The 25,067-nt window shown below is 46.6% G+C and overlaps 1 protein-coding gene across 2 annotated transcripts in view; it reads left to right on the plus strand.

Moving 5' to 3' along the window:
• Nucleotides 1–25,067, plus strand: part of LOC142572941 (transmembrane 9 superfamily member 2-like) — a 115,059-nt gene that overhangs the window by 59,080 nt on the left and 30,912 nt on the right. For both annotated transcript variants that reach the window (XM_075682402.1, XM_075682401.1), the window contains exons 6-8: nucleotides 10,350–10,482; nucleotides 13,068–13,213; nucleotides 22,984–23,095. In XM_075682402.1, coding sequence (XP_075538517.1) covers nucleotides 10,350–10,482; nucleotides 13,068–13,213; nucleotides 22,984–23,095 — 391 coding nt within the window. The remainder of the gene's footprint in view (nucleotides 1–10,349; nucleotides 10,483–13,067; nucleotides 13,214–22,983; nucleotides 23,096–25,067) is intronic.

Genomic DNA, 25,067 nt, shown 5'->3' on the forward strand with positions numbered 1-25,067 from the left:
GGACTCGCTGCACAAACACCGCACAGCCCACTCGGATAGAGCTCTGGGTGAAGCACGTGCAGCATTGCGGGGGCGAGGAGTGACGCGGTCTGTATTTGCCTTAGGATTACGGCCTCCTCCCGACTGAATGCCGGGTGGGGAGGCGACATTGTCCGTCGAGCTAAGCGGTAACACTTGGTTACTTCGGCATAACTGGTCAGTCTGTCCTTGGTTTCGAACCACCATACGGAACGGTCACTCTCGGGGGCGCGGAAGGTAAGCGCTCGCGCCGCCGAATGGGCCGTCTCGTTGTGGTTCGGTGAGGATGCACACTCGCCGGCGTGCGCCGGGAACCACTTGATACGGGCGGTGCTGCCGCGGTCTTGAAGTTGGAGCTTGCCGATGATGGCGGCCGCCGGCGAGCGTATACGCCCCTTGGCAAAGTTGCGCACGGCATTCCTCGAGTCGCTGAGCACGGTGCGACACTCGGCCTCGGTGATCGTCAGAGCGATGGCAACCTCCTCAGCGTCTGTGGCGTTCGTGCACCGCACGCTCGCTGCCGTTGTCTTGGTGCCGGTAGCCGCCGCAACGACCACTGCCGCGAAGCCTTCCCGCTTTTTTTCCGCATCGTCCACGTACCGGGCGTGCGGGTCTTGGGCGTGTTGTTCGGTGAGGGCCTTGGCCCGGGCCTGCCGCCGTTCTTGGTTGTACTCTGGGTGCATGTTCTTCGGGATGGGGTCCACGTAAATGTGGGCCCGCGCCTCATCTGTGATCTCGCACGGTTGCTGGCTGGGAGCTTGGGGGTTGTAACCCAGGGACGTCAGTATACTGCGGCCCGTCTTGGTGGTAGAGAGGCGCTCGATTTGCGCGGTGAGCTGCGCCTCGGCTATTTCTTCTAGGGTGTTATGGACGCCGAGCTGCAGGAGCCGAGCCGTACTCGTGGTCCCTATCACGCCCAGCGCCGTCTTGTAAGCCCGTCTGATCAGCGTGTTGATCTTGGTCTTGTGAGTGACGTGCCAGTTGAGGTAGGTCGCAACGTAGGCGATGTGACTAATCACGAACGACTGGACAATGCGCACGAGACTGTCTTCACGCATGCCCGCCCGTCGTGTAGAGACTCGGTGTATGAGCCGGATGGCGTCCATTGCCTTGGTGGTAAGCTTGTTGATGGTCTCGTCGTTGCGGCCGCTCTTGTTAAACAGCAAGCCCAGGACCCTGATCTTGGAAACTATCGGGGATACGTTGCCCCGATGTAGTCACAATCTTGATGTGGTCACACTCTCGAAGGGGAGCGCGCTTCCGTCCCGGTCGAAGCGGTGTGAGGACGAACAGCTCGGATTTGGCGGGCGAGCACATTAGGCTTGTGCCGTCAAGGTGCTGCTCGATGGCGGTAACCGCCGCTTGCAGCTGTTGCTCGATGCTGGCGTCGGTGCCGCCGGCCGCTCACAGGGTAATGTCGTCGCGGCGTAGATCGTATGCCGGACGCCGGTCCCCGCTACTGCCCTCGTAACCCCGATCATAACGAGGTTAAAGAGCAACGGCGAGATGACCGAACCCTGTGGAGTACCCGTACTGTCGCGCTTGTGTTCGGGCAGCTTGAGGTTTCCGGCGTGCAGTTCCACCGTGTGGTTGGTCAAGAAGTCTTGAATATAATTGTAGCTCGTTACCCCCATGTTGAGTCTTGATACTTAGCCATACTGAGCTAATATGGCTGAGTGTTTGACTTTGTCGAATGCACTTTGTAAATCGAGACGCAGAATTACTTTGCTGTCTTGTGTCTTGTTGTCGAGGATTTCTTGTTTGAGTTGTAACATGGCATCTTGTCTGCTGAGTCTGCGCCGGAAGCCGATCATCGTGTCAGGATAGAGGCCTTCCTTCTCTAGGTATTCCTGCCACCGGTTGGCGACCACGTGCTCCAGAACCTTGCCCACGCAGGACGTGAGCGAGATGGGACGCAGGTTGCCGATGTCCAGTGGTTTGCCCGGTTTTGGAATCAGGATCGTTCTTGCCGTTTTCCACTGTTGGGGGAGCTTGCCCGAATGCCAGCATTCACTGAAGTAATGGGTTAGGGCCTCTATCGAAGCATCGTCCAGGTTGCGTAGCATCTTGTTGGTAACGAGATCGGGGCCGGCTGCTGAGCGGGTGTTGAGTTCGGGAAGCGCTACCCGTACCTCTGATATGATAATGTCTCGGTCGAGCCACGCGTTGGGCAGCCCCCTGTACGGCGGGTGGGTTTCCGTTGGCGTGTCTGGCAGATACTTGGCTTCCAGGCTCCTGATAACAGCGTCTTTTCCTTGTTGTTGTGTGATGGTGTGCATGAGGCGGGCCAGGCGATCGCGCTGGTATGACTTGGTCTTTGTTTCGTCTAGGAGGTGCCGAAATAGATTCCATGTACAACTGCGATGCAATTCCCTGTCAGCTCGGTTGCAGATTTCGTTCCACTGCTGACGGCACAGGAGCATGCCTCCGCAAGGCTTGAATGGATGTCGATATTGCTGAGTGTCTGAGCTGTTGGGTTGTCCTTTGCCATATAGACGCAAAGCATTCAGCAACGTCCGCTATGGGCTCAGCAAAAGCGATAGTAGTACGACGAAGCAGGTGCCGATGTTCCTGGCTGAAGTTCGTCACGAGGAGCGCAGAATGTCCACCTCGACGTATAGTGAGACTGCGGGCTGCACACACACACCATGAGTCAGCATAAGGGAGGAATTGCCCTCTGCAACAGCTTCGCCGTCACGCAGATCGTCGCATACGACCGCTACCAGGACACTTGCGCGTGGTGGTAAAGTTACGCTGTCGGCGTAAAGCCGAAGCACGTTACGTCGGCAGTTGTCGCGGCTGTTCGCTGCTCTCTCTGTCGAAAAAGTCACAGTGCGCTCCCGGAGGTCTATAATGGCACCACACTCTCGCAGAAAGTCGACGCCCAAGATGACGCCCCAAGAACAATCGCAGAGTACAAGGCAGCTGGCTGGAAACGTACACCCACGAATTTGTACTCTGACCGTGCACATGCCCAACCGTGTTACGATATGCCCACCAGCAGTACGTATTTGCGTTCCAGACCAAGGCGTGATGACTTTTCTAAGTTCCGTTGCTAGTTTTCCGCATAAGATTGAGTAGTCGGCACCCGTGTCCAACAACGCACTAACGTGGCGGCCGTCGAGCACAACAGGTATGTCTAGCGAGAGTCTGTCGCTAAGTTCGGCTGCTGTCGTCGCTGAATCGTGCTGAATAGACCGTGCTCGCGTCGATGGGAGGTCTTCGAAAGGGCAATTATCAGCGGCCTCTCCCCCGAAGGTCGCTGTTATTAGTTTTCCCGGCGAGGGCTTGGCGATCGTCCTTGTGCTGCCATTGGAGGGCTTCTAGGAGCTGGGGAAGATCGCCTGGGAGACGGCGAGCGCGACTGCCGCCGCGGGAACAGTGGTATACGCTGTTGGTTCAGGTACTCTTCAATCGCCCTAGGCCTTTCGCCATATCTGGGCCTTGCTAAATCCGCGGCAAAAACTTGCAGTCCGAGGCGGCGGTATGGACACTCGCGGTATACGTGACCGGCTTCTCCACAGTGATAGCACAGAGGCCTTCTGTCAGGGGTACGCCAGACGTTAGATTTCCTTTCAAGCCGGCGCTGATCCTCCCTGCGTTGGATCGGTTGCACTAATGGGAGCGGCGGGACGTATGACGCGGCGTAAGACATGGCGGAGATGAAGTGGGTCGGAGCGCGGACAGGGACTCGCCCCAAAACTTCCGCATACGACGGCCGCGGCAACTGCGCTGTTACAGGCGGCGCATTGCTGCTTGGAACGGGACCTTGGATCGCTTGCTGCACTTCACTTCTCACGAGGGCAGAAATGCAACCCAGCGTGGGCTGAGGTGGGCAGCTGAACCGCTGAAGCTCATCATGAACCACAGAGCGGATAAGGTCTCGGAGAACTTCCAGGTTTCCAAAGGCTACCGCGTCCGTCAGTGGAGCAGCATTCGCGTGCCTGTCATACGTAGCTGAGCGCTGGTCCGAAGGTGAAGTAGCGTTCATTTGCCTTTCATAGAAAGCTGAGCGATTGTGCAGCATCTTTTCCATCGTGGTGGCTTCGGTTAAGAAATCCCCCACGGTCTTCGGCGGGCTTTGAACCAGGCCAGCAAATAGCTGTTTTTTAACTCCCCGCATTAGATGGCGCAGCTTCTTTTCCTCTGACATGGTAGGGTCCACCCGATGGAAGAGGCGCGTCATATCCTCTACGTACGATGTCATGCTCTCATTCGGCAGATGAATGCGAGATTGGAGCGCCCGTTCGGCTCGTTCGCGGCGATCAGCATTGGTGTATGTCTGCAGCAAGGCACGGCGGAACTCGAGCCACGATTTGAGGAGCCCTTCTCGGTTCTCGTACCGAGTGCGAGCACCGTCCTCCAAGCTGAAGTAGACGTTTCTCAACTTCGCCGTGTCGCTCCATTCGTTTATCTCGGCCATGCGCTCAAACTGGGCTAACCAGTCTTCAACATCCTCGAAGATATCCCCGTGAAACCCTTTCGGCACTCGGAGATTCTGCAGCAGATACTGAGTTGCCGTTGTGGCCGTACCTTGCATAATGGTCGATAGAGAAGTCGATATTCCTTCCATACTGGTCCGTGGGGGCGTCGATGTTGCTGCGGAGAGATGATGAAGCTCCGGAGGCGATCCTCAGATTCTCCTGCTGGCCCGGTGAAGAGGGTTGTCCACCAGTATGGGGCTGGTACTCCTGCTACCAGGAGGGGTTTGTGGCATCGGATGAACCGTACTTACCATCCCGGAGCGCCCCAGTATCAAAATATTGGGGCTAGACTTTCAGAACACGCTGCGCTGCGGGCTCATGTTAAAGAAACTCCAGAGGGCGACCAACTACACACTACAGCTCATTCGCCGGGTGCCTAATCGGCACCACGGCATGGGCGAGGGCGATCTGCTTCGACTTGTGCAGGCATACATAACCAGCAGAACCATGTACTCGACACCATATGTCAAACTCGCACCCACGGACTTGGCCAAATTAAACACCATGATCCAACGAAGCACAAAGGCAGCCTTGGGCCTTCCGGACCACGCGGCCACCGCAAGGCTAGAGGCCTTAGACATGCATAACATGATCGAGGAGCTCTTAGACGCTCACTACACAGCCCAAGTCCGTCGTCTCTCGCTAACCCCGGCTGGCCGCACCGTCCTCCGGAAGCTCAGTCTCGAGGCTATCCCCGAGGTTACAGAGTACATTACGATTCCGCGAAAGGTCAGGGGGCATGCTTATGCCCCTCCTCTACCCCGCAACATGGACCCCGAGTTCCATCAGGGCCGTCGGCAGGCCCGTAGTGAAGCCATTTGGCGACGCTACGGCTCGCAAGATGGAGTGGTCTACACAGACGCAGCCAGACACCCTCGCGGCGACTTTATGACTGCGGTGGTAGCTGATCACAACGGAGGACTGATAGAACATACAACAATCACGGCTGGCCGAGTGGTGGAAGCGGAGGAAACCGCGATTGCCATGGCCATGCATGCGGAAGCGAATACCGTCATCAGCGACAGCAAGCAGGCCATCGGCAATTTCGTCCGTGGTAGAATTTGCAAACAGGCGTACCATGTCCTCACACGACGCCCCCTAAGCGGCTTGACAGCCCTCGTGTGGACCCCCGCTCACGCGACTGTGCCCGGCAACGCGTCGGCTCACAGTTTGGCTCGAGATCTCGCGCGCCGAGCCTCGTCCGCGGATGCGGACGGCGTGAATGAGGAGGAGAGACACGAGGAACCCTGCGAGACTTATTATGAAATAGCCCATCGGTATCGCTTGAGGCGTCGCGCGCTCCCACCACCGGCCAAGCAACTCGACAAAACACAAGCGGTCGCGTTTCGGCGACTTCAGACAAATACATACCCACACCCAAAATACATTAACAAAATCACAGGGGGCAGGGAAAGCGACAAATGTAGGCTCTGTTCAGAAACAGGAACACTCACACACATAATGTGGGAATGCACCTCGCTCCCGTTCTCTCATCCCCCCGTCAGCAGCGAGACTGACTGGACAGCCTGGCTCAGTTCCGGGGACGTCGACCGACAACTTGAACTGGTGGACTGGCCGGAAAAGGCCAAGCAGGCCCAGGGCCTTACTTGAGCCCTAACCCTCAGCCACGTCCCTCTTTACCCTTCCCCCTTTCAATAAAGTTTATCACCACCACCACCACCGTACCCCGCACCACCACCAGTTTTGTCACGAAAAGACAATTGAAGATGTACCCGGCGTTGACGAGACAGACAGTTGTACAAGATGGCGTACAAGAACTCAAGCCGGCGTCCTCAGCCTCTACTTCTTCTTCTTCAGCACCCACCTCTTGCCGAGCGCACGTTCCAGTCAGTTCTTTCTCAGCGCTAGCTCGTGGCACCTAGTGGCGATGTATATATATATATATATATATATATATATATATATATATATATATATATATATATATATATGGGATAAATCGACAAGACAAAATATCCAAAATACCGCATATTCTATAAACACACACACACGAAAGCAACACAATGCAGATGTACTGATAAAATGAGGCACTGACTACAATGAACAACGCAACGACGCGTAGTCAATTCTAACGAGTTTTTAAATACTTGAGTGGACCATGTAAAGTATTGCTCATCCTAATTTGGGCGGAACCACATTTACAGCAAGAAATGCCATCTGTGGACGAGAGTTTCTTTCTTAAGAAAGCAGCCTAGCATGGGGGCAGTTGACCTACAAACTTTGCAAGTGGCTTTTGACTCATTGTGCGGCATTGTGAGAAGTCCGTAGATCATCCCAGAATTTCAAAATCAGATGGAGCTGGAGTCTTCCTCAACCATTGACGACAGAAGTCCCGATGGAGCTGCAGTCTTCCTCAACCATTGACGACAGAAGTCTCGTAACTGCGGCAAGTGAACACTTTCAAGCGGCACGTACAGAAAATGTGACTGTCTAACCGACGTTCGTGTTTATGAAGAGCGTCCATTGAGCATGCTGCTTTGAGGGTGCCTGGATGGTCTCCTCCTCGCCGGGAGAGAGAGAACACGCAAGCACCCTGGCGACATTGGCCACGCAACATTCCAGTGTGGTCAGATTGAATGTTGCGATTTCGTCGGGCAGGTAATTTAGGCTGTTTTCCAGAATGCACCTACAAAAGCGACACAACGCTATCTGTCATGGGCACTTTAATATCTTGTAACAAATAAGATATAAATAGGCGCACGTATTACGAATATGAAGGCAGAAATACTGGAGGAGTTTCATAAGTTATCGTGCTGAAGAAAATTGTGAAGCACATGTGTCTTTAAGGAACTCTTTTTGTATCCGAAGGCATTGAATAAAAAAAGAAAGCTCCTAAATGCACGCATAGCTCCTTGCTGTAGGTAGGTGAAAAACTGACATGCGTCCATGTTACTGTCGTTTACAACAAACGGTTGAAGAAATAGTGGCGCAACCTCTATTTTAATATGTGTCCAAGTGATTTATTGTCTTTGGTCTATCTCCCTGTCTCCGTATTCGCCCTTGTCATTTCCCATAACTTTGAAACTTTCACTTTCAAACTTTATTTTGCATTTTCCTTTGCACAGAAAAAGAAAATGCAAGGGCAGGAACAAAAAGCTGCACAATCGCAGCTTGACGAGGTTCCTGTCCCCTGTCTTTGACAAACAGTTGCAGAATATTCACAAAGAAAATCAGTTTCATATGTGCAAAAATAATTTCATATGATACAGATATTGATAATCACAGCAGAACATTTATAACATCTGTATACATATATTCACATGCGCATCTACACCAACCCAGCATCTATACATATTTGCATCTGTACATGTAGGCATACATCTGTATACAGAAAAAAGTGGAGGAAAAAAAAAAGATCATGTACAAATGACAAGGAACACCTGAACAAAAACGCTTTAAAATACCAAAAATTCAACTCAATGTAGCGGCAATGTTCAGCGGAACAATATAAAAATGCGGAACGATGGAAAAGCGAGGTTTGGAACATGCTAAAAACTAAAATGAATAAAAAAAAATGAAAAATAAATATATAAGGCAAATGTTATTTATAAAATTTGACCATTATTAATTTAATTAAATTTCAGTGCCTTTCTCGTAATAGCATTTAGTTCGGTATGGGAAGCCTGTATCACATTTAATATTCTCGGCACCTGGTACTGCAATCGCCGGAAACCATAATTTGTTCTTGAGAAAGGTAATGCCCACTGGCTCTGTTTTCGGAAATCATATAACGCTTCCCTTGATTTGACTAAGTTGCACAAGTTTATGAAAACGTTCTTGTTACAGCGAGAATATTTTTTAATTTTTAAGACTAGGTTATAATCATAGAAATATTCAATAGGGAGCACATTAAGAGCACGAAATATCTCGAATGTATGTGCATCAAACGGTGCGTTAACAACATGTCGGACAGTTTTCTTTTGTAGTGTTTTTAAGCTTCGTATGTTTGCTTGCGATGTCGTACCCCACACTAAGTTGCAATAGCTAATATGTGAAAGGAAGAGACTGTCATATAACATTAGTTTTACCTTAGAGGGCAGTATGTGTCGTAATCGACAGATTATTCCACATGCTCTCGCCAAAGTGGACATAATACGCTCAACGTGTGCATCCCAAACTAAATGTTTGTGAAAATTACACCTAACATTTTGACAGTATCAACTATTTCTATCCTTTCTGTACCGAGGTAAAGAACAGTATTACAGTTTACTTGTTTTTGTGGTGGCGTAAACAACACAGCCTTAGTTTTATTTGCATTAATTGCTAATGAGTTTAGATTGCTCCACTTTTGCAATAAGTTTAAAGTTTTATTTGCCATATTTGTAAGTTGCACAATATCGAGTGACCTGAAAAAAAGGCTAGTATCATCCGCATAGACTAAGAACTGTGCATGTTGACTAATATTCGTTATGTCATTAATATAAATGTTAAATAAAATCGGTCCAAGTACACTTCCTTGTGGAACGCCTTGTGTTAATTCTCTTGCTGAAGAAAGTTTTGATCCTATTGCGACGCACTGCCTTCTGTGCTCAAGATATGATTTCAAAAGTTTAAGGGGAGTCCCGCGAAAGCCATAATGGTTTAATTTTGAAGATAGAGTATTATAGTTAACCGAATCGAAAGCCTTGGAAAAGTCAACGAATACACCTAGAGTTAACCTTTTGTTCTCAAAGTTGTTTAAAATTATTTCTTTTTGCGTCAGCAAGGCAAGCTCTGTAGACATTCCCTGCCGGAAACCGAACTGCATATCTGTTAGTATGCTATCTTTATCACAAAATGATCTAATTCTTGCGCAAATGATTTTTTCGAGACCCTTAGAAATTACAGGAAGTATAGATATTGGTCTATAATTTGTTAGCTGGTTTTTGTTTCCGGACTTAAATATAACAATCACTTTGGCATGTTGCATTTTCTCAGGGAAGACGCCGTTTAATAAGGAAATGTTAAAAATGTGAGTAAGCACATGTAACAAAAGATCAAGCACAAATTTAATGGGTTTAATCTGCAATCCATCTATATGGCGCGATGTGCTGTTTTTTAAGGACATAAAGGTCGCGTATACTTCTTCTGGTGTAGCAGGTTCAAAAAAAGCTGTGTAAGCATTGGGACTACCCAGAAAGGAAGTTGCATTTATGTTATGCGTGCTTGGGGTTAAAGACGCAAAGTGTTCGTTAAATTTGTTAGCTAATTCTTCAGCACTAATTGCTTTGTTATTAATTGTCAGCTCAAATTCCTGCTTAATATGCGATTCCGGCCGTAGAAGTTTATTTACTTCACGCCAAACGACATCACTTCTAGTTCCCGCTCTATTAAAAACGTTTTCAAAATGCCTGTTCTTGGCATTTCTCAAGAATTTATTTAAACTGTTTCTGTATTTTTTAAAGGAAGTGAAGTCCGCAGGACCCCGAGTCTTAAAAAAACTTACCATACAAAGAATGTTTTTCTCGGATCATTCTGAGGCATTCATCAGTAAGCCACGGTTTCCTAATCTTTCTCGATTTTTTAAGTTTTTCCTACGGGAAATAAACTTCGTAAACTTTTAAAAGTGTATGGATAAATATATTATACGCTTCATTTGCGTCTGTGCAGTCAAGTACAGAGCTGAAATTAATTTTTGTTATTTCCGTTCTAAAAGTTTCTAGAGTTTTCTTATTAATTGCTTGAATCTGAAGGGGCTCAGAACGATGATACTTCCAAAATGCGCGATTAACCTTATATATCATGTACACGGGCGAGTGATCTCCTATGTTTCCTTCAATTACACTATGTTTCCATCCTCATCGGTTGTGCAGTGAAGTATATGTAGAGCCCTGTGCTTTCACGCAGGATCGTGGACAACATGCCGGTCACGTGGTGCCGCTCGACGAGCGATCTGAGTGGCCAGATGTGCAGCATGGGCTTTCCCATGGGCTGCTACACTTTCCGCAGCAGCATTCCTCGGGGAATGTGCGGCGTCTACGTGAGTCAGGGGCACTCTGCCGATAAAAAAAAAGAAAAAAAAGAAGGAGAGAAAAACTTCCATCTCATATTAAGCCAAGGTGCACACGTATGCGTACGCGATATCTTTTTTTTTTTTTTGCCAATATGTGTTGAGCCGTGGCAAGGAGAAAAAAAAAAGCCTTCAACAGTGCTGGGAAATTGAACCCCCTCCGCACACCCAACGTGGTTGCGAATTTGTACCTGGTTGTACATGTTGGAGTAACGGCGCATTAGACAGGACAAAAGGAGCGAACGCAGAAAAAGAAGCGACGGACTGCGATTGGTTCGTACACTTTTTCTGCCCTGTCTCAATGCGCTGTCGTCCTGCCTAAGCGGAACATCTGAATGCGCTCAACTTCAACGCACTGAGTATATTGGTATAAGCACTTCGATGAAAGCAGTGTGGCATATTTGACAGGACGTTGGAGGGGCTGCGTTCCGTTAGCGATCGAGAAATAAACGGTCTCCGGTCCTTTTGATCAACAACAACAACAAAAAAAGCACGACATAAATGACTGCGCACTCAATCAATACAGCTACGCTGCCATTATGAGTACTTACTAAGACACGTACAAAGCGTCATCCTCTACTGCCTTGATTTTAATTTTTACAGTCTGTTGCAACGCCTTCCAGTAAAATTATATACCAGTGACGCATTTATCGGCATTCCATCATAATTCATGAGCGAAGGAGACGCATTGAAGCAGCAACACCGCGAGCAGGGGCACAGTGCCTATTCAAAACTTTGCCTTCCAAGAATGAAATTCCGACATTGAATGTGCGCGTGAATATTCCGGCTTTTTCACGAAATGCGCTCGTAATCCTGTAATGTTAGGGAAGCTGACATAATCGCATGATTTCCCCTGGATTACTTCTCCCACAGAAGCGCAAACTTGAAAATGATGCGCATTATACATAATTATGCAAATTAGAATAATTAACTCCTTAAACCGAAGACCATTGCGATCGGTCCCAATGGAACAATTGAAATGAGCCATCCAAGGTGCTTATAACCGTTCTTAGATTCTTAGAAAGGAAAAAAAGAAAACGTTGACATTGCTCATCTTTACAGTCTGATTACTTCCGCCCGATAACACACAAAAACGCGAAGCTGAACAACCGAAAAGCACAACTGTCACGCACTTAATAGACACTCATTCATGAGTGACCTGACTACTTTTCCTGATGCCGCCAGGTGAGCATGAAGCTATCGCGATCGCGGCTTGATCAGGACGGTCGCTTGATGCCTTTTCAAGCCGCCATCCCACCTTTTGTTTTGCTTTCTTTTGTTTAAGAAGTCAATAAATCTAATTCGAATAATTACTTTTCTATCACACGAAACATTTTCGAAATGTGTGCCTCTGTTGTAGATGTAATCCAGAGGAAATCACTCAATTATCCAGCTTCCCTTATTTAAGAAGTTTCGAAAGGATTTCAGCAACCGTTCAACGCCACCAGATACTTTGTAAATTGTGCACGCGGTACCGTGCTTTCGCATTTGCTTAACATGGTGGTCCTGAACATCTCTCACGGCTCCAGGTTGCTTTGCGACATCAAACACCGTCAAATCAAATCACATCAAATCAATCAATCAATCAATCAATCAATCAATCAATCAATCAATCAATCAATCAATCAATCAATCAATCAATCAATCAATCAGGTCAAGGTAAAAGTCAAGGTCAGGTCAAGTCATACTTTGTCTATTATTAACGTCTCCTTATATAATGCGTATTCACAAAAATTTCTTATTCTTTAGAACAACTTCGGTTGTCTATGATCACAGTTCGTAAAAACAAAGGCTGGCCAATCGTGTTGTTGGACGTGTTGTATGTACACCGAATCCGGCTGGCCAATGCAAGCAGCAGAAACGGAAAGCTTAGTGAAATCGGCCCACATATCTGTATTCTTTTTCCTACTTTGACCACTTCTGTGCCACTAACCCCTTGCAGGCTGGACATTTCCAGCTGGCAAAGGCCAGCTGGAAAGCTACGCGCCGTAGATCTCCCTCGCAGGTTTCTTTTTATTGCCACAGAGAGTTGCCCGTGAGAACCGTGTTGTATATATATACATATGTTTCCTCGCAGGGTTTTTTTTTTCTCCTAAACGTGGTTTGTTTTTATAGCGCAGGCTCACCCTGGACGAAGTGTAACAAACGCTGTAATACGCAACGTTTCGTATTTTCTACGCTAACTTCAATACCTCAAAAAATCTGATTTAAGGACTAGAAACTTAGCGCATCGCTCATATCAGCGTTTTTTTCATTGCTTTCCTTGCGTAGTCCACAAAGAAACTAAGAACGAAGTGCTAGTGCAATAAATTTTCCACTAAGTTTTAAATGAAATAACAAATATTTTTTAAATAGGAAATAATGGCCGGATATAAAAGCGGACAAGTTGTTCTAATTTCTGTTGATTTGTTCAAATTTTCGTTAAGCCGTATTCGGTATTATAGGGTCAAAGGTACGCGTGCACCGATCCAGATAACGCTAACGCATAACATTTGCTCAGTCGAACCACGCGAGGACTTGCGAGTTTTTCTTTCTATCGATAACGACACGTGCAGTCGGCCTACTCCAAGCCGGAGACGTTCTACCTGTTCAACCACGTGGACCTGACCATCTCGTACCACAAGAGCGAGAAGGAGTCCTGGGGAAGTTCCTTCATCGAGGAAGGAGGGCGCATCATCTCTGTCAAGGTGCAGCCCCGGAGGTCGGTGCATTCGATTAGGGCGGTGTAGCGCTCTCACTTCGCGTGTCTCATGCGACCCCCCCCCCCCCTCCCCCCGCGTCGCTGTTCAAGGCGGCGCACGTTCCAGCGAACACAAAACGTGGCTTAGCAGCGTTCCTCACAATCCGTACGCAAAACCGCTGTCGTCGTCGCCGCGGTCAAAGATAGCGCTCTGGCAGTTTCCTTCCTGCATGGCTCTCTGGAAATATTAACGCCGTTGGCCGCGAGATCGGGCTGTAGGTGGCAGCACCGTTCACCGCGTTAGTGTGGACGGGCGGTCGGCGGCGCGCATTGAATTGTACACGGTGCCACTTAGCTTTGGGCGATGTGGGCCAATTGTTTGGTAATGAGACGCGCTGACTGCAGTGAACTGATGCGGGACATTCCTACTATGCATGAAAGGAACGCACAACGCAGTTTCTGTCCCGTTGCGTGCATGTCGCTTTTTGTTGGCGTTCAGCTTGCGTTCATCCTATTCCGTTGGCGCTGCTGTTGCGGAACCAGACTCTCTTCTATTCTTGCGCTGGTTATAAGAATTCGTGTATTCCAGTGCAGTGAATTTAAGGCAGCTAGTTAGTGTGATTTTACTTCACCGCTTGAACGCATACATAAGTGCCTCTTACTTCTTGTTGGATTGTCTTTCAAGTACATCGATCATCAGTAGCAGCCTATCTTATGTCCATTGCCCAGGACGAAGGCCTCTCGCAGCGATCTCCGATTACCCCTGCCTGTCCTGAGCCAACCGATTCCAACTAGCGCCTGCGAATTTCTTTATGTCATCACCCCACCTAGTCTTCCGACGTGCTCGACTGCGCTTCCCTTCTCTTGGCACGCATTCTGTAAACCTAGTGGTCCACCGGTAATCTAACATGCCCATTAAATGACCACCCAGCTCCATTTCGTTTCTTTTAATGTCAATTGGAATATAGGCTATCGACGTTTTCTCTCTGATCCAAACCGCTCCCTTCCTGCCTCTTAAAGTTGTGCCTAGCGTTCTTCTTTCCATCTCCATTTGCGTGGTCCTTAACTTGTTTTCGAGCTTCTTTGTCAGTATCCACGTTTGTAGCACATATGTTACTAATTTTAGTAAAACAAGGTACGGCACTATGAGTGACAGCACAGTAGCAAGATCGCCGTGTGGTTTAGCACGCGTTTTTTTTTTCGCAGTACGTAGCAACAAGAGCAGCAATTTATCACAAGGGTGTCTTGCATGATTACATCGAAGCGTGAAAATGGTGCGAGGGCGCTATTCACATACCCTCCCATTCATAAGAATGGTGTGAATAATTTTATATTATTTGAGGAACCAACCATATGGCGTTGTTTTCTTTTTTTGTGTGTGAAAATAATTGCTGCTGCCTCACGTCAAGCTAACAACACCACGCTAAAAAGCGCATTATATTATCCACCATCAACTCAGCTTTACGATGTCCTGTGTCTAACGACGGCAATGTTACACGTGATGTTCTGTACCTTCTTTCCGCTTCTTTTTTGTAGCAGATACTAAAAGTACCAAAGCGCAAGAATTTACTTTCGAGGCCAAAGTATTTCTGCCTAGTGACATGTCCACATAATAAAAGGACACATCAGGAACAACTAAATATAGTTGCGTAAGAGCTAACCGCAATAAAAATCCCAGTCATGCAATTATACGTGTAAGATTAATTGTATAGTGCGGCATCATATGAACCCTTGAGATTTCTTTTCCTACTGCTGAGTGATCTGACGCGGCCTCCTTGATGCTTCGCGGTATCACAAAGATGGCGAAATGATCAACGCATCGCTGCAAGGAGTCGCTAACGCGCGGCGTTCACGTATCGCAGCGACCACTTCATTTGCTTAAAGCCGCGCCAAATGCTCTTTGAGGAATGCTTGAATCACAATGCATGTATAGCCTTTTAATGACTGTGACGAACAGAGGGCGCAACGATCACGCATCGCGGGCTCGACGCGTGCGGTCACCGATATTATTGCCGCGCAAAGACCACCGCGCAAAGCCAAATGAGTCTCTACATTGTCGGAAAAGTGAATACCGCCATTTATGACGACGCTAGAACCACGGAACAAACATAACTTAAAGGACATGTGTGCCGCACGCGCACATGTATAAAGAAGCAGCGGCTAGCAGACGACGCGACGCGCCGTCCACGCTATCGGGCTTCAGCCAGTATCCGCCAGGCGGCGACTCCGGTTGATCTCGCGGCCAATAGCGTTAGGGGCCCGTGTCGCACAAAATCCGGCGTCTGCGTTGGCGTCCCGTGAGCGAAAATTGCCGTATAAATTTAGGTACATGAATATGCCATGCCTAGCTATGTGACACGCGGTATATGCAGGTTACATTGTCACACCTTTAAATCACAAAAGTTGCGCATACCTTGTTTTACATTCTTGAGCAAGTTATCCCTCGGAATTTTGAGTGTGGCAGCTCACAAACAAATGCCATGAAACAAAGCGCCCACAGCGCATGTCGTTTGTGTTAGATCTTCTCAGACTGAAATATTGAAAGTGAGAAACTATAATAGAAACCTGAAAATTATTTAAATAAGTTGGCGCGTTTGCGCACTTTCTCCGGGATCAGTCCACTCGAGAAACCGCCTTTCCCAGAAAGCTCGCCTCCGTGCGTAGCAGTCGCCGCCAGCGTTTCTCGGTAAACATTACGGTTACATAAGCTGCAGTTGCCTGGATGCGTGAGAAGCAGTCAGGGATCTTTGAATGCAAGCGCGTTGCACTCTTAAAGGCGAAGCTTAAGCGTCCTCCAAATTTTTTTAGGCACCGTGCAGCGAATGGAGAAAGTTTCTGAGCTTGACGTCACGAACACAACGGCCACACTACTGTCCAGTACCAGGAAGGAAAAAGAGAAAGGAAAAGTGAAAAACTCTACTGGTATAAATTTTCTTGAAAGTCGATGTCCATACATATGGCTATGTTCGGCCAGAAACTATGGCTACTATGTATTACACAAATGACATGCCAAACATATATCGGCAAAAAAAAAGCTGTTTTTTCACGTAGTCACATTACACTGCTAAGCAGAAACGCACCGAAAGGCCTCGGGTTCCCTCAGGCAAAGTCAAACGTGACTAATGGCAAACTTCAGCCACACACGTTTGTCAAAGGAGACCAATCAAATGGCCTGCAACGTTTACGGGCGAAATGCAAAAAACGCCCGTGTACCGCGCACTGGGTAGACAGACGTTAAAGACACCCAGGTGGTCAAAAGTAATCCACTATGGCGTGTCTCATAATCAGATCGTGGCTTTGGCACGTAAACACCTCGTAATTGTAAAAAAAAATCATGGACGGAAGGTGCATTGCGGGGGTGGCAGGGGTTGAACTTCTGTTGCATTCTTGACTTATCACTGACACACTTGTCGACTCGCGCTGTCTGAAGGCCGTTATCATTGGGTTTGGCTACACGGTCTGCGATATTTTACTGCACTGTCATTGCCATTTTCGTGATGCCAGTTGTCAGTAATATCCGAAATTACGGCTTGTGATATAATTACTATAATTACTATTCTGCTAATCACCCGCGCCCACTAATTGTTAGGTGTAATCATTATAAGAAAAAAGAAATGGAGCTCGCAAATGGGCGCAAAACTTAAGGGCACTGATCTCAGCATGGGTGAGGATTTTCCCCCGGCAGTTAGGGACGCCCGCAGGAAACTTGTTTCGTTTGCGAAAGCCAAGTCTGTGCCATTTTCTTTGCGCTTTAAAACTCTTTTCATTGGTTCTAAGCGCTACGTGTACGATGACGCATCGCAAACAGTGAAAGAAATATAGCAGTCATCGCATCATCAAAAAACAAGCCATCCCCCTCGAACGAAACCTATAGCGCATGTTTCCCTTTCAATAATTTATACTAACATACGAAGCTTCATTCCAAAACGAGAGCACGTGTCTAACCTCGTGCTGTCGTCCAACAGCAACATTCTTGTACTCACGGAAACGTGGCTTTGTAACGAAATCTATGACTCGGAAGTGTTGGCTGATTTGCCAAACTTCAGCGTCTTTCGAAAAGATCGTTCCGGGACTAGAGGAGGAGGTGTGCTTATTGCCGTTATTCAACAGTTATCGTGCTCTGCCATTAACATCACATCAGAATTAGAAATACTGTTTATTCTATGCCACGCCGCCCCACAGTCCATAATTTTAGGTGTATGTTACAGGCCCCCTCGCAATAGCGCCGACTTCGCTCGTAATCTAAACAATGCACTAAATGTGGTTTGCTCTCGCTGTCCTAATGCCGACCTTCTTCTTTTTGGAGACTTTAACTTACCAGACATTGATTGGCACAACACAGTACCCTCTCTGGTAAGCCAAACCGAATCGAGAGATTTTCTTGACGTTTGCCTTAACTTCAACCTGACACAACTCATATTAGAGCCAACGCGCGTCACCCAAGACACTGCAAACATATTAAATTTACTACTGGTCAACCGTCCAGACAGTTTGTCGTCCATCACCTATCTTAGAGAAATTAGTGATCACAAGGTCATCCATGCTTCTTTTCGCTTTGCTCCAGCTCTGCGGGAGAAGCGGGAGAAAACTATACACTTATACGACAAAGGAAATTATGATGCAATATGTGAACAACTACAGAATTTTCTACCTTCCTTCCAAGATACGTTTCATAACTGCAGTTCATGAAACTTGGCTGATATTCAAACAAAAAATAAACAACTTAGCGAACCAGTTTATACCCAAAATCACCTTTCGAACACATGAACAAAAACCATGGTTTAACAATTCGTTAAAAAGACTAGAAAACAAGAAGAAACGCATGTATCGTGCCGCAAAGTGCAGGATAACATGTGTGCATGGGAAAAATACTACACTGCCGAACGCGCATACCTATCAGCGATTCGCAAGGCGAAAGATGCATTCTTTGGTGATGACCTTCGGAAACTTTTAATCAATAACAGGAAAAAATTCTGGCAGGTGATAAACCCTCAAGAAAGGCACAGTGTAACACTTACCAATGAAGGAGGTGAAACGGTCGACGATGTAGAGTGCGCGAACCTTTTTAATGCAGCTTTTGTCTCGGTATTTACAGAAGAGCCTACCACGTCCCCTTTTTCTTCGCGTACTAACGAAACAAGCGTTATGCCAACCATTACATTTTCCCCAGCTGGTATCTCATCGTTAATTGACAACCTTAAACTCACATCGTCAGCCGGCGTGGATAACATTAATTCGAAACTGTTAAAGAATAACTCAGGAAGAGGACCTTAGTGTTGAAGCAATAAACGACAATCTTGTGGGCATCATTAAGGAGTGTGCAATGGAAGTCGGTGGTAACTCCGTTAGGCAGGATACCAGCAAACTATCGCAGGAGACGAAAGATCTGATCAAGAAACGCCAATGTATGAAAGCATCTAACCCTACAGCTAGAATAGAACTGGCAGAACTTTCGAAGTTAATCAACAAGCGTAAGACAGCTGACATAAGGAAGTATAATATGGATAGAATTGAACATGCTCTCAGGAGCGGAGGAAGCCTAAAAACAGTGAAGAAGAAACTAGGAATTGGCAAGAATCAGATGTATGCGTTAAGAGACAAAGCCGGCAATATCATTACTAATATGGATGAGATAGTTCAAGTGGCTGAGGAGTTCCATAGAGATTTATACAGTACCAGTGGCACCCACGACGATAATGGAAGAGAAAATAGTCTAGAGGAATTCGAAATCCCGAAGGTAACGCCGGAAGAAGTAAAGAAAGCCTTAGGAGATATGCAAAGGGGGAAGGCAGCTGGGGAGGATCAGGTAACAGCAGATTTGTTGAAGGATGGTGGACAGATTGTTCTAGAGAAACTGGCCACCCTGTATACGCAATGCCTCATGACCTCGAGCGTACCGGAATCTTGGAAGAACGCTAACATAATCCTAATCCATAAGAAAGGGGACGCCAAAGACTTGAAAAATTATAGACCAATCAGCTTACTGTCCGTTGCCTACAAAGTATTTACTAAGGTAATTGCAAATAGAATCAGGAACACCTTAGACTTCTGTCAACCAAAGGACCAGGCAGGATTCCGTAAAGGCTACTCAACAATAGACCATATTCACACTATCAATCAAGTGATAGAGAAATGTGCAGAATATAACCAACCCTTATATATAGCTTTCATTGATTACGAGAAAGCGTTTGATTCAGTCGAAACCTCAGCAGTCATGGAGGCATTACGGAATCAGGGTGTAGATGAGCCATATGTAAAAATACTGGAAGATATCTATAGCGGCTTCACAGCCACCGTAGTCCTCCATAAAGCAAGCAACAAAATCCCAATAAAGAAAGGCGTCAGGCAGGGAGATACGATATCTCCAATGCTATTCACAGCGTGTTTACAGGAGGTATTCAGAGACCTGGATTGGGAAGAATTGGGGATAAAAGTTAATGGAGAATACCTTAGTAACTTGCGATTCGCTGATGATATTGCCTTGCTGAGTAACTCAGGGGACCAATTGCAACGCATGCTCACTGTCCTGGAGAGGCAAAGCAGAAGAGTGGGTCTAAAAATTAATATGCAGAAAACTAAGGTAATGCTTAACAGTCTCGGGAGAGAACAGCAATTTACAATAGGCAGCGAGGCACTGGAAGTCGTAAGGGAATACACCTACTTAGGGCAGGTAGTGACGGCGGATCCGGATCATGAGACGGAAATAATCAGAAGAATAAGAATGGGCTGGAGTTCGTTTGGCAGGCATTCCCAAATCATGAACAGCAGGTTGCCGTTATCCCTCAAGAGAAAAGTATATAATAGCTGTGTCTTACCAGTACTCACCTACGGGGCAGAAACCTGGAGGCTTACGAAAAGGGTTCTACTCAAATTGAGGACGACACAACGAGCTATGGAAAGAAGAATGATAGGTGTAACGTTAAGGGATAAGAAAAGAGCAGATTCGGTGAGGGAACAAACGCGAGTTAATGACATCTTAGTTGAAATCAAGAAAAAGAAATGGGCATGGGCAGGACATGTAATGAGGAGGGAAGATAACCGATGGTCATTAAGGGTTACGGACTGGATCCCAAGGGAAGGGAAGCGTAGCAGGGGGCGGCAGAAAGTTAGGTGGGCGGATGAGATTAAGAAGTTTGCAGGGACGGCATGGCCACAATTAGTACATGACCGGGGTTGTTGGAGAAGTATGGGAGAGGCCTTTGCCCTACAGTGGGCGTAACCAGGCTGATGATGATGATGATGATGTTAAAGAATACTAAACACGTCACCGCGGTGTTTCTGTGTATGCTATTCTCGCAGTCACTTTCAACTGGTGAAGTACCACATGACTGGAAGGTGGGGAGGGTTGTTCCCATCCACAAATCAGGTGACAGGAATTGCCCGCTTAATTATCGCCCCATTTCATTAACGAGTGTGCCCTGTAAGCTCATGGAACACGTCATGTACACAGAAATCATGAAATTTCTTGACTCGAACAAGTACTTTCATTCTTCACAGCATGGGTTTCGCAAAGGCTTTTCCTGCGAAACACAACTGGCCATTTTCCTGCATGATATTCACACTAATTTTGGTTCTAACCTCCAAACAGACGCGATATTTCTAGATTTTGCAAAAGCGTTTGACAAGGTACCACACCAACGTCTACTACTAAAACTTTCTTTTGCGAGCCTTCACCCCGACATTTTGCGATGGATTGAAGCGTTCTTGACAAACAGATCTGAATTCGTTACAGTTAACAACCGCGCATCTAACCACCTACCAGTGACTTCAGGTGTACCGCAAGGATCTGTTCTTGGACCCCTACTCTTCTTAATATACATTAATGACCTACCCCTGCACGTGTCTTGCAACGTTCGTTTGTTCGCAGACGACTGCGTCATTTATCGAACAATTACTAGCACATCTAATCAAGACTTACTTCAGGAGGACATTAACTGTTTACAGCAATGGTGCGACCGGTGGTTAATAGAACTTAATCCTAAGAAATGCAACTTGATGGTATTTTCTCGTCGGCACGACCCATTTCCTTACCAATACACAATTAATAACCTTCCCGTGTGTGCTGCACAGTCTTACAAGTACCTAGGTGTTACTATATCTAACGACTTATCCTGGCGAACACACGTCAGTAACATCATTTCATCTGCTAACAAATCGCTGGGTTTTCTCAAGCGTCATCTAAAACGCGCCCCCAAACCTGTTAAACTACTAGCCTACCAGCCAATAGTCCGACCAAAATTGGAATATGCATCCGCCATATGGAATCCGCACCAAACATATCTCATTAACGCACTCGAAGCCGTTCAAAACCGTGCCACAAGGTTCATCCATTCTAATTATTCATATGACGTGAGCATGTCTTACTTAAAGAAAGAAATGAATTTACCTCCCCTTTGTACGCGCCGGCGCACTGGAACCCTTTCACTTTTCCATAAGTTTTATCACAGATCGCTTAATCAACCACCCTATATCCTCCCCGCAGCCCGAACATCTCATCGTACACGCCACACTTTTCAAGTGGGCCGCCCTCGCATGCGCACTGTTACCTTTTCCGCCTCTTTCTTTTGCCATGCCGCTACAGATTGGAACAATCTGCCCCACCAAATCTCCGCCATCATTTGCCCTTGTACATTCATGGAGAGTGTCACTGCGCACTTTTCACAATAGAAATGACGTTTATAGACTTATATGCTCGTGCAACTTTAGTTTGTATTAATTAGTTCTATGTATTTGCGCTGATGTATGTAACCCTTTATCACATGCAGTTTTTTGTTGTTGTTTGCGTGTTCACTTATGTATTATGCAAATTATGTACTAATGTATTTCCACCCCTTATGTAATACCCCTATCAAGGGGTCTTTAAGGTAATAAAATGAAATGAATGCATTTTTGCTGTCTCAGTCTCAGCATGACGCTGCTGTCGCCTCTCTCTCTCTCTCTCTCACACACACACACGCACACACACACACACACACACACACACACACACACACACACACACACACACACACACACACACACACACACACACACACACACACACACACACACACACACACACAAATTTTTGCACTTATAGCTCGCCTTCGTGTTAACGCACTTTCGTAACTCGAGCGTTACGGCAATGTATTGTGCTTACATGAACGTTCTGCAGTAGCTTATATACACTTGTGAACACCGCACCAAGTGTACGGACTTTATTTCAAACCATTCTTTATTTTGCTTTTCTTGTTCGCGTTTGCTAGCTTGTCTTCCATTATGATCAAATCATGGTATATATATATATATATATATATATATATATATATATATATATATATATATATATATATATATATATATATATATATTCTCGCAATACAACGCGCACAGTAGACAGGGAGACGTTCAAGAACCGCAGGACAACTTGTTCAAATACAAAACAGGCCAGAGACGCGTCTTCTTCGTCCTCGCCGAATCCCACTGACCCACTAGACGAAATCCGTTAATGTCCCTATCTTCGTTGTCGTCTGCATAGAAGAATAGACGCGTCAATATATATATATATATATATATATATAACGCCACGGACACGTGACCCGCAGAGCTTTGTGTATGGAAGTTCGCCGCTAGTTCATTACCCTATACGCACTGTGGTTTACCAGCTTAACTGCTAGCGAGAATATATCTGGTATGACCGCTGACCTAAAAGGGACTTGGTGCCGCAATGAACCCATACAGTGCGCGCCGGGGACAGCAATGGACACCACGTGATTTCTTTCTTCTTCTTTCCACGCCCATCGCTGGTTCAGCATTTCGCACAAGCACGGCTTGAACTGTGACTCCGGCGAGCCCATGGCACTGAGCTCGAGCGAGTTCAAAGGCAAGCTGACAGTCCCCTACTCCTACAGCGTCGCATTCGTCGTGAGTACATTCGTTGGTTAACTATAGCATCGTGTGGCAAAGGAATGGAAACGGTTTGTGGTTGGGGGTGTAAATTTTTTTTTCGTAAAGCTCATTGCCTTCTTTCTTTCTTTTGGAATGTTGTCATTTCTGGCTGTGTAACGACCACTTAACTATCTTCGACAGTAGATGATAACAAGCCTGTTTTATTTGGGACTGCGCCAGGTGGTTTTGTTGTAGGTGCAATAAATTTTTCGAAATTGCCTGCGGCAGATACACAGTTCTAATTAGTGTGTCGGAATGGAACGAAAACAAAAACAAAAAAACGACATTTCTAACAGGAACGAAAACGTAACCGGAACAATATTTATTATTTTATTTCGGAGTGGAAACCGAAATATTTGTTATCGGTTTTCGGTTCAAGGGGAAGTCGGCAATCCGAAACAACCGACGTCAGGCAACGTCAGAATTAGCGCCTATCTCAGGCAGAGATAGTGCGAGCGGTAGCCGGTGGAGGGCTCCACTAATCTAAGCCTGTCGTTCCGTGTACTAGTAGATCGGCATCGTTGCAAAACTTAGGGCTTGCCCGCCGAAGAGCTTGTAGTTACACCCTGGTTCTACGAGTACAACGCCTTGTCACCGAAATATCGCTCGTTCATGTTCGTTTTATCGTAACAGCGGTCTCGCATTTCGGCGAGTACACTCGATGACGAGCTGTTTCTGAGAACATCCTCTTTGCCTTGACTCAAAGCACTGAGCATGATCTCAGAATTCATAATTCACTTATTGAGAAAAATAAATACTATGTTTTTGTCGTTACCTTGCCTCAAAAAATTTTTGCATGCGAACGAAAACTGTTATGAACCGTTATTTTATGAACCGTTACACCTTCTCTTTTTCGTTCCGGAGCAGAACCGGACGGAACGTTTTTCAGTGGGACGAAACTAGAAGCAAAATGAAAAACACTTCGTCCCGACACCCTGATTCTAACCCTTCAGCTAATCCAGCTAAGTCCAGCCGATAAGAACGAGCTGCAACCGAGGTGCACGACTGAAGTATTTCGCTTGTCAAACGTCGAGTGCGCTCAAAGCTGGTCTGCCTCCCACGCAGCGATTGCTCTGGCCGTTTCTTTGACTCAGATATTTGACGAGAGCCGGCACAATTTAACATACCGTCTCTTCTTTTGTATCCGTTATCGTTCTGTAGTGTGGCGCAGGGTATTAATCAGATAACAATATTAATGTGAAGTTAGTCTGCCACAAAGTGCAGGCCCAATTCACGACCAATCCCTGTCAGCGAGCACGGTGCACCGGTACGAACACCAACTCGCAAGTAATTAACTCTCTGTAATTGTGTACGCAATTATTGAGTTTTGGTTACTTGTCAGTTGGTGTCCGTAACGGTGCACCGTTCTCGCTGACAGGGATTGGTCGTGAATTGGGCCTTCACTTTGTGGCAGACGATTTTCATATTTAGTTGAAACATGGTTAATATTATTAACTTTTTGCGGCAGCAGTGGAAATACCGTGACGTGAGCTATACTACTTAAAGCTCGTACTAGCTATAAGTAATATAACCACAAAGTTCGTCTAGCTACGGTGGACGCTTTAGCAAGTTGGCGATGAAAGGCACCAAACAAAAAAGGCACATGAACGCAGCGCTGTTACCTAATTAACTGAGTATTACTGATCGCACTTATAATTATTAACTGTAGGGGACAACTGCCAAACTGAAGCTCAGCAGCGATGAAGTCGCATTCGTTTATCGGAAATCCCGTGCTTAGCTCCAAGAAATTCTTGTTCAATTTCTGCGATGGCATGCACCGGCATTCGAATTAACATATGCTCATCAACCCGATGGAAGAAAGGAAGTGTTGGTACGTGTTGACCGACTTGCTCACGCACTCCGACCCGCGGTACGATAAGCCATGTACTCGCAATCTTATTAACGTGACCTACTAATCTATCGCTTGGGCGCATATATCTTTTCGCTG

The sequence above is a fragment of the Dermacentor variabilis genome, chromosome 2 (genome assembly GCF_050947875.1).
Source record: "Dermacentor variabilis isolate Ectoservices chromosome 2, ASM5094787v1, whole genome shotgun sequence".
NCBI classification, from domain to species: Eukaryota; Metazoa; Arthropoda; class Arachnida; order Ixodida; family Ixodidae; genus Dermacentor; species Dermacentor variabilis.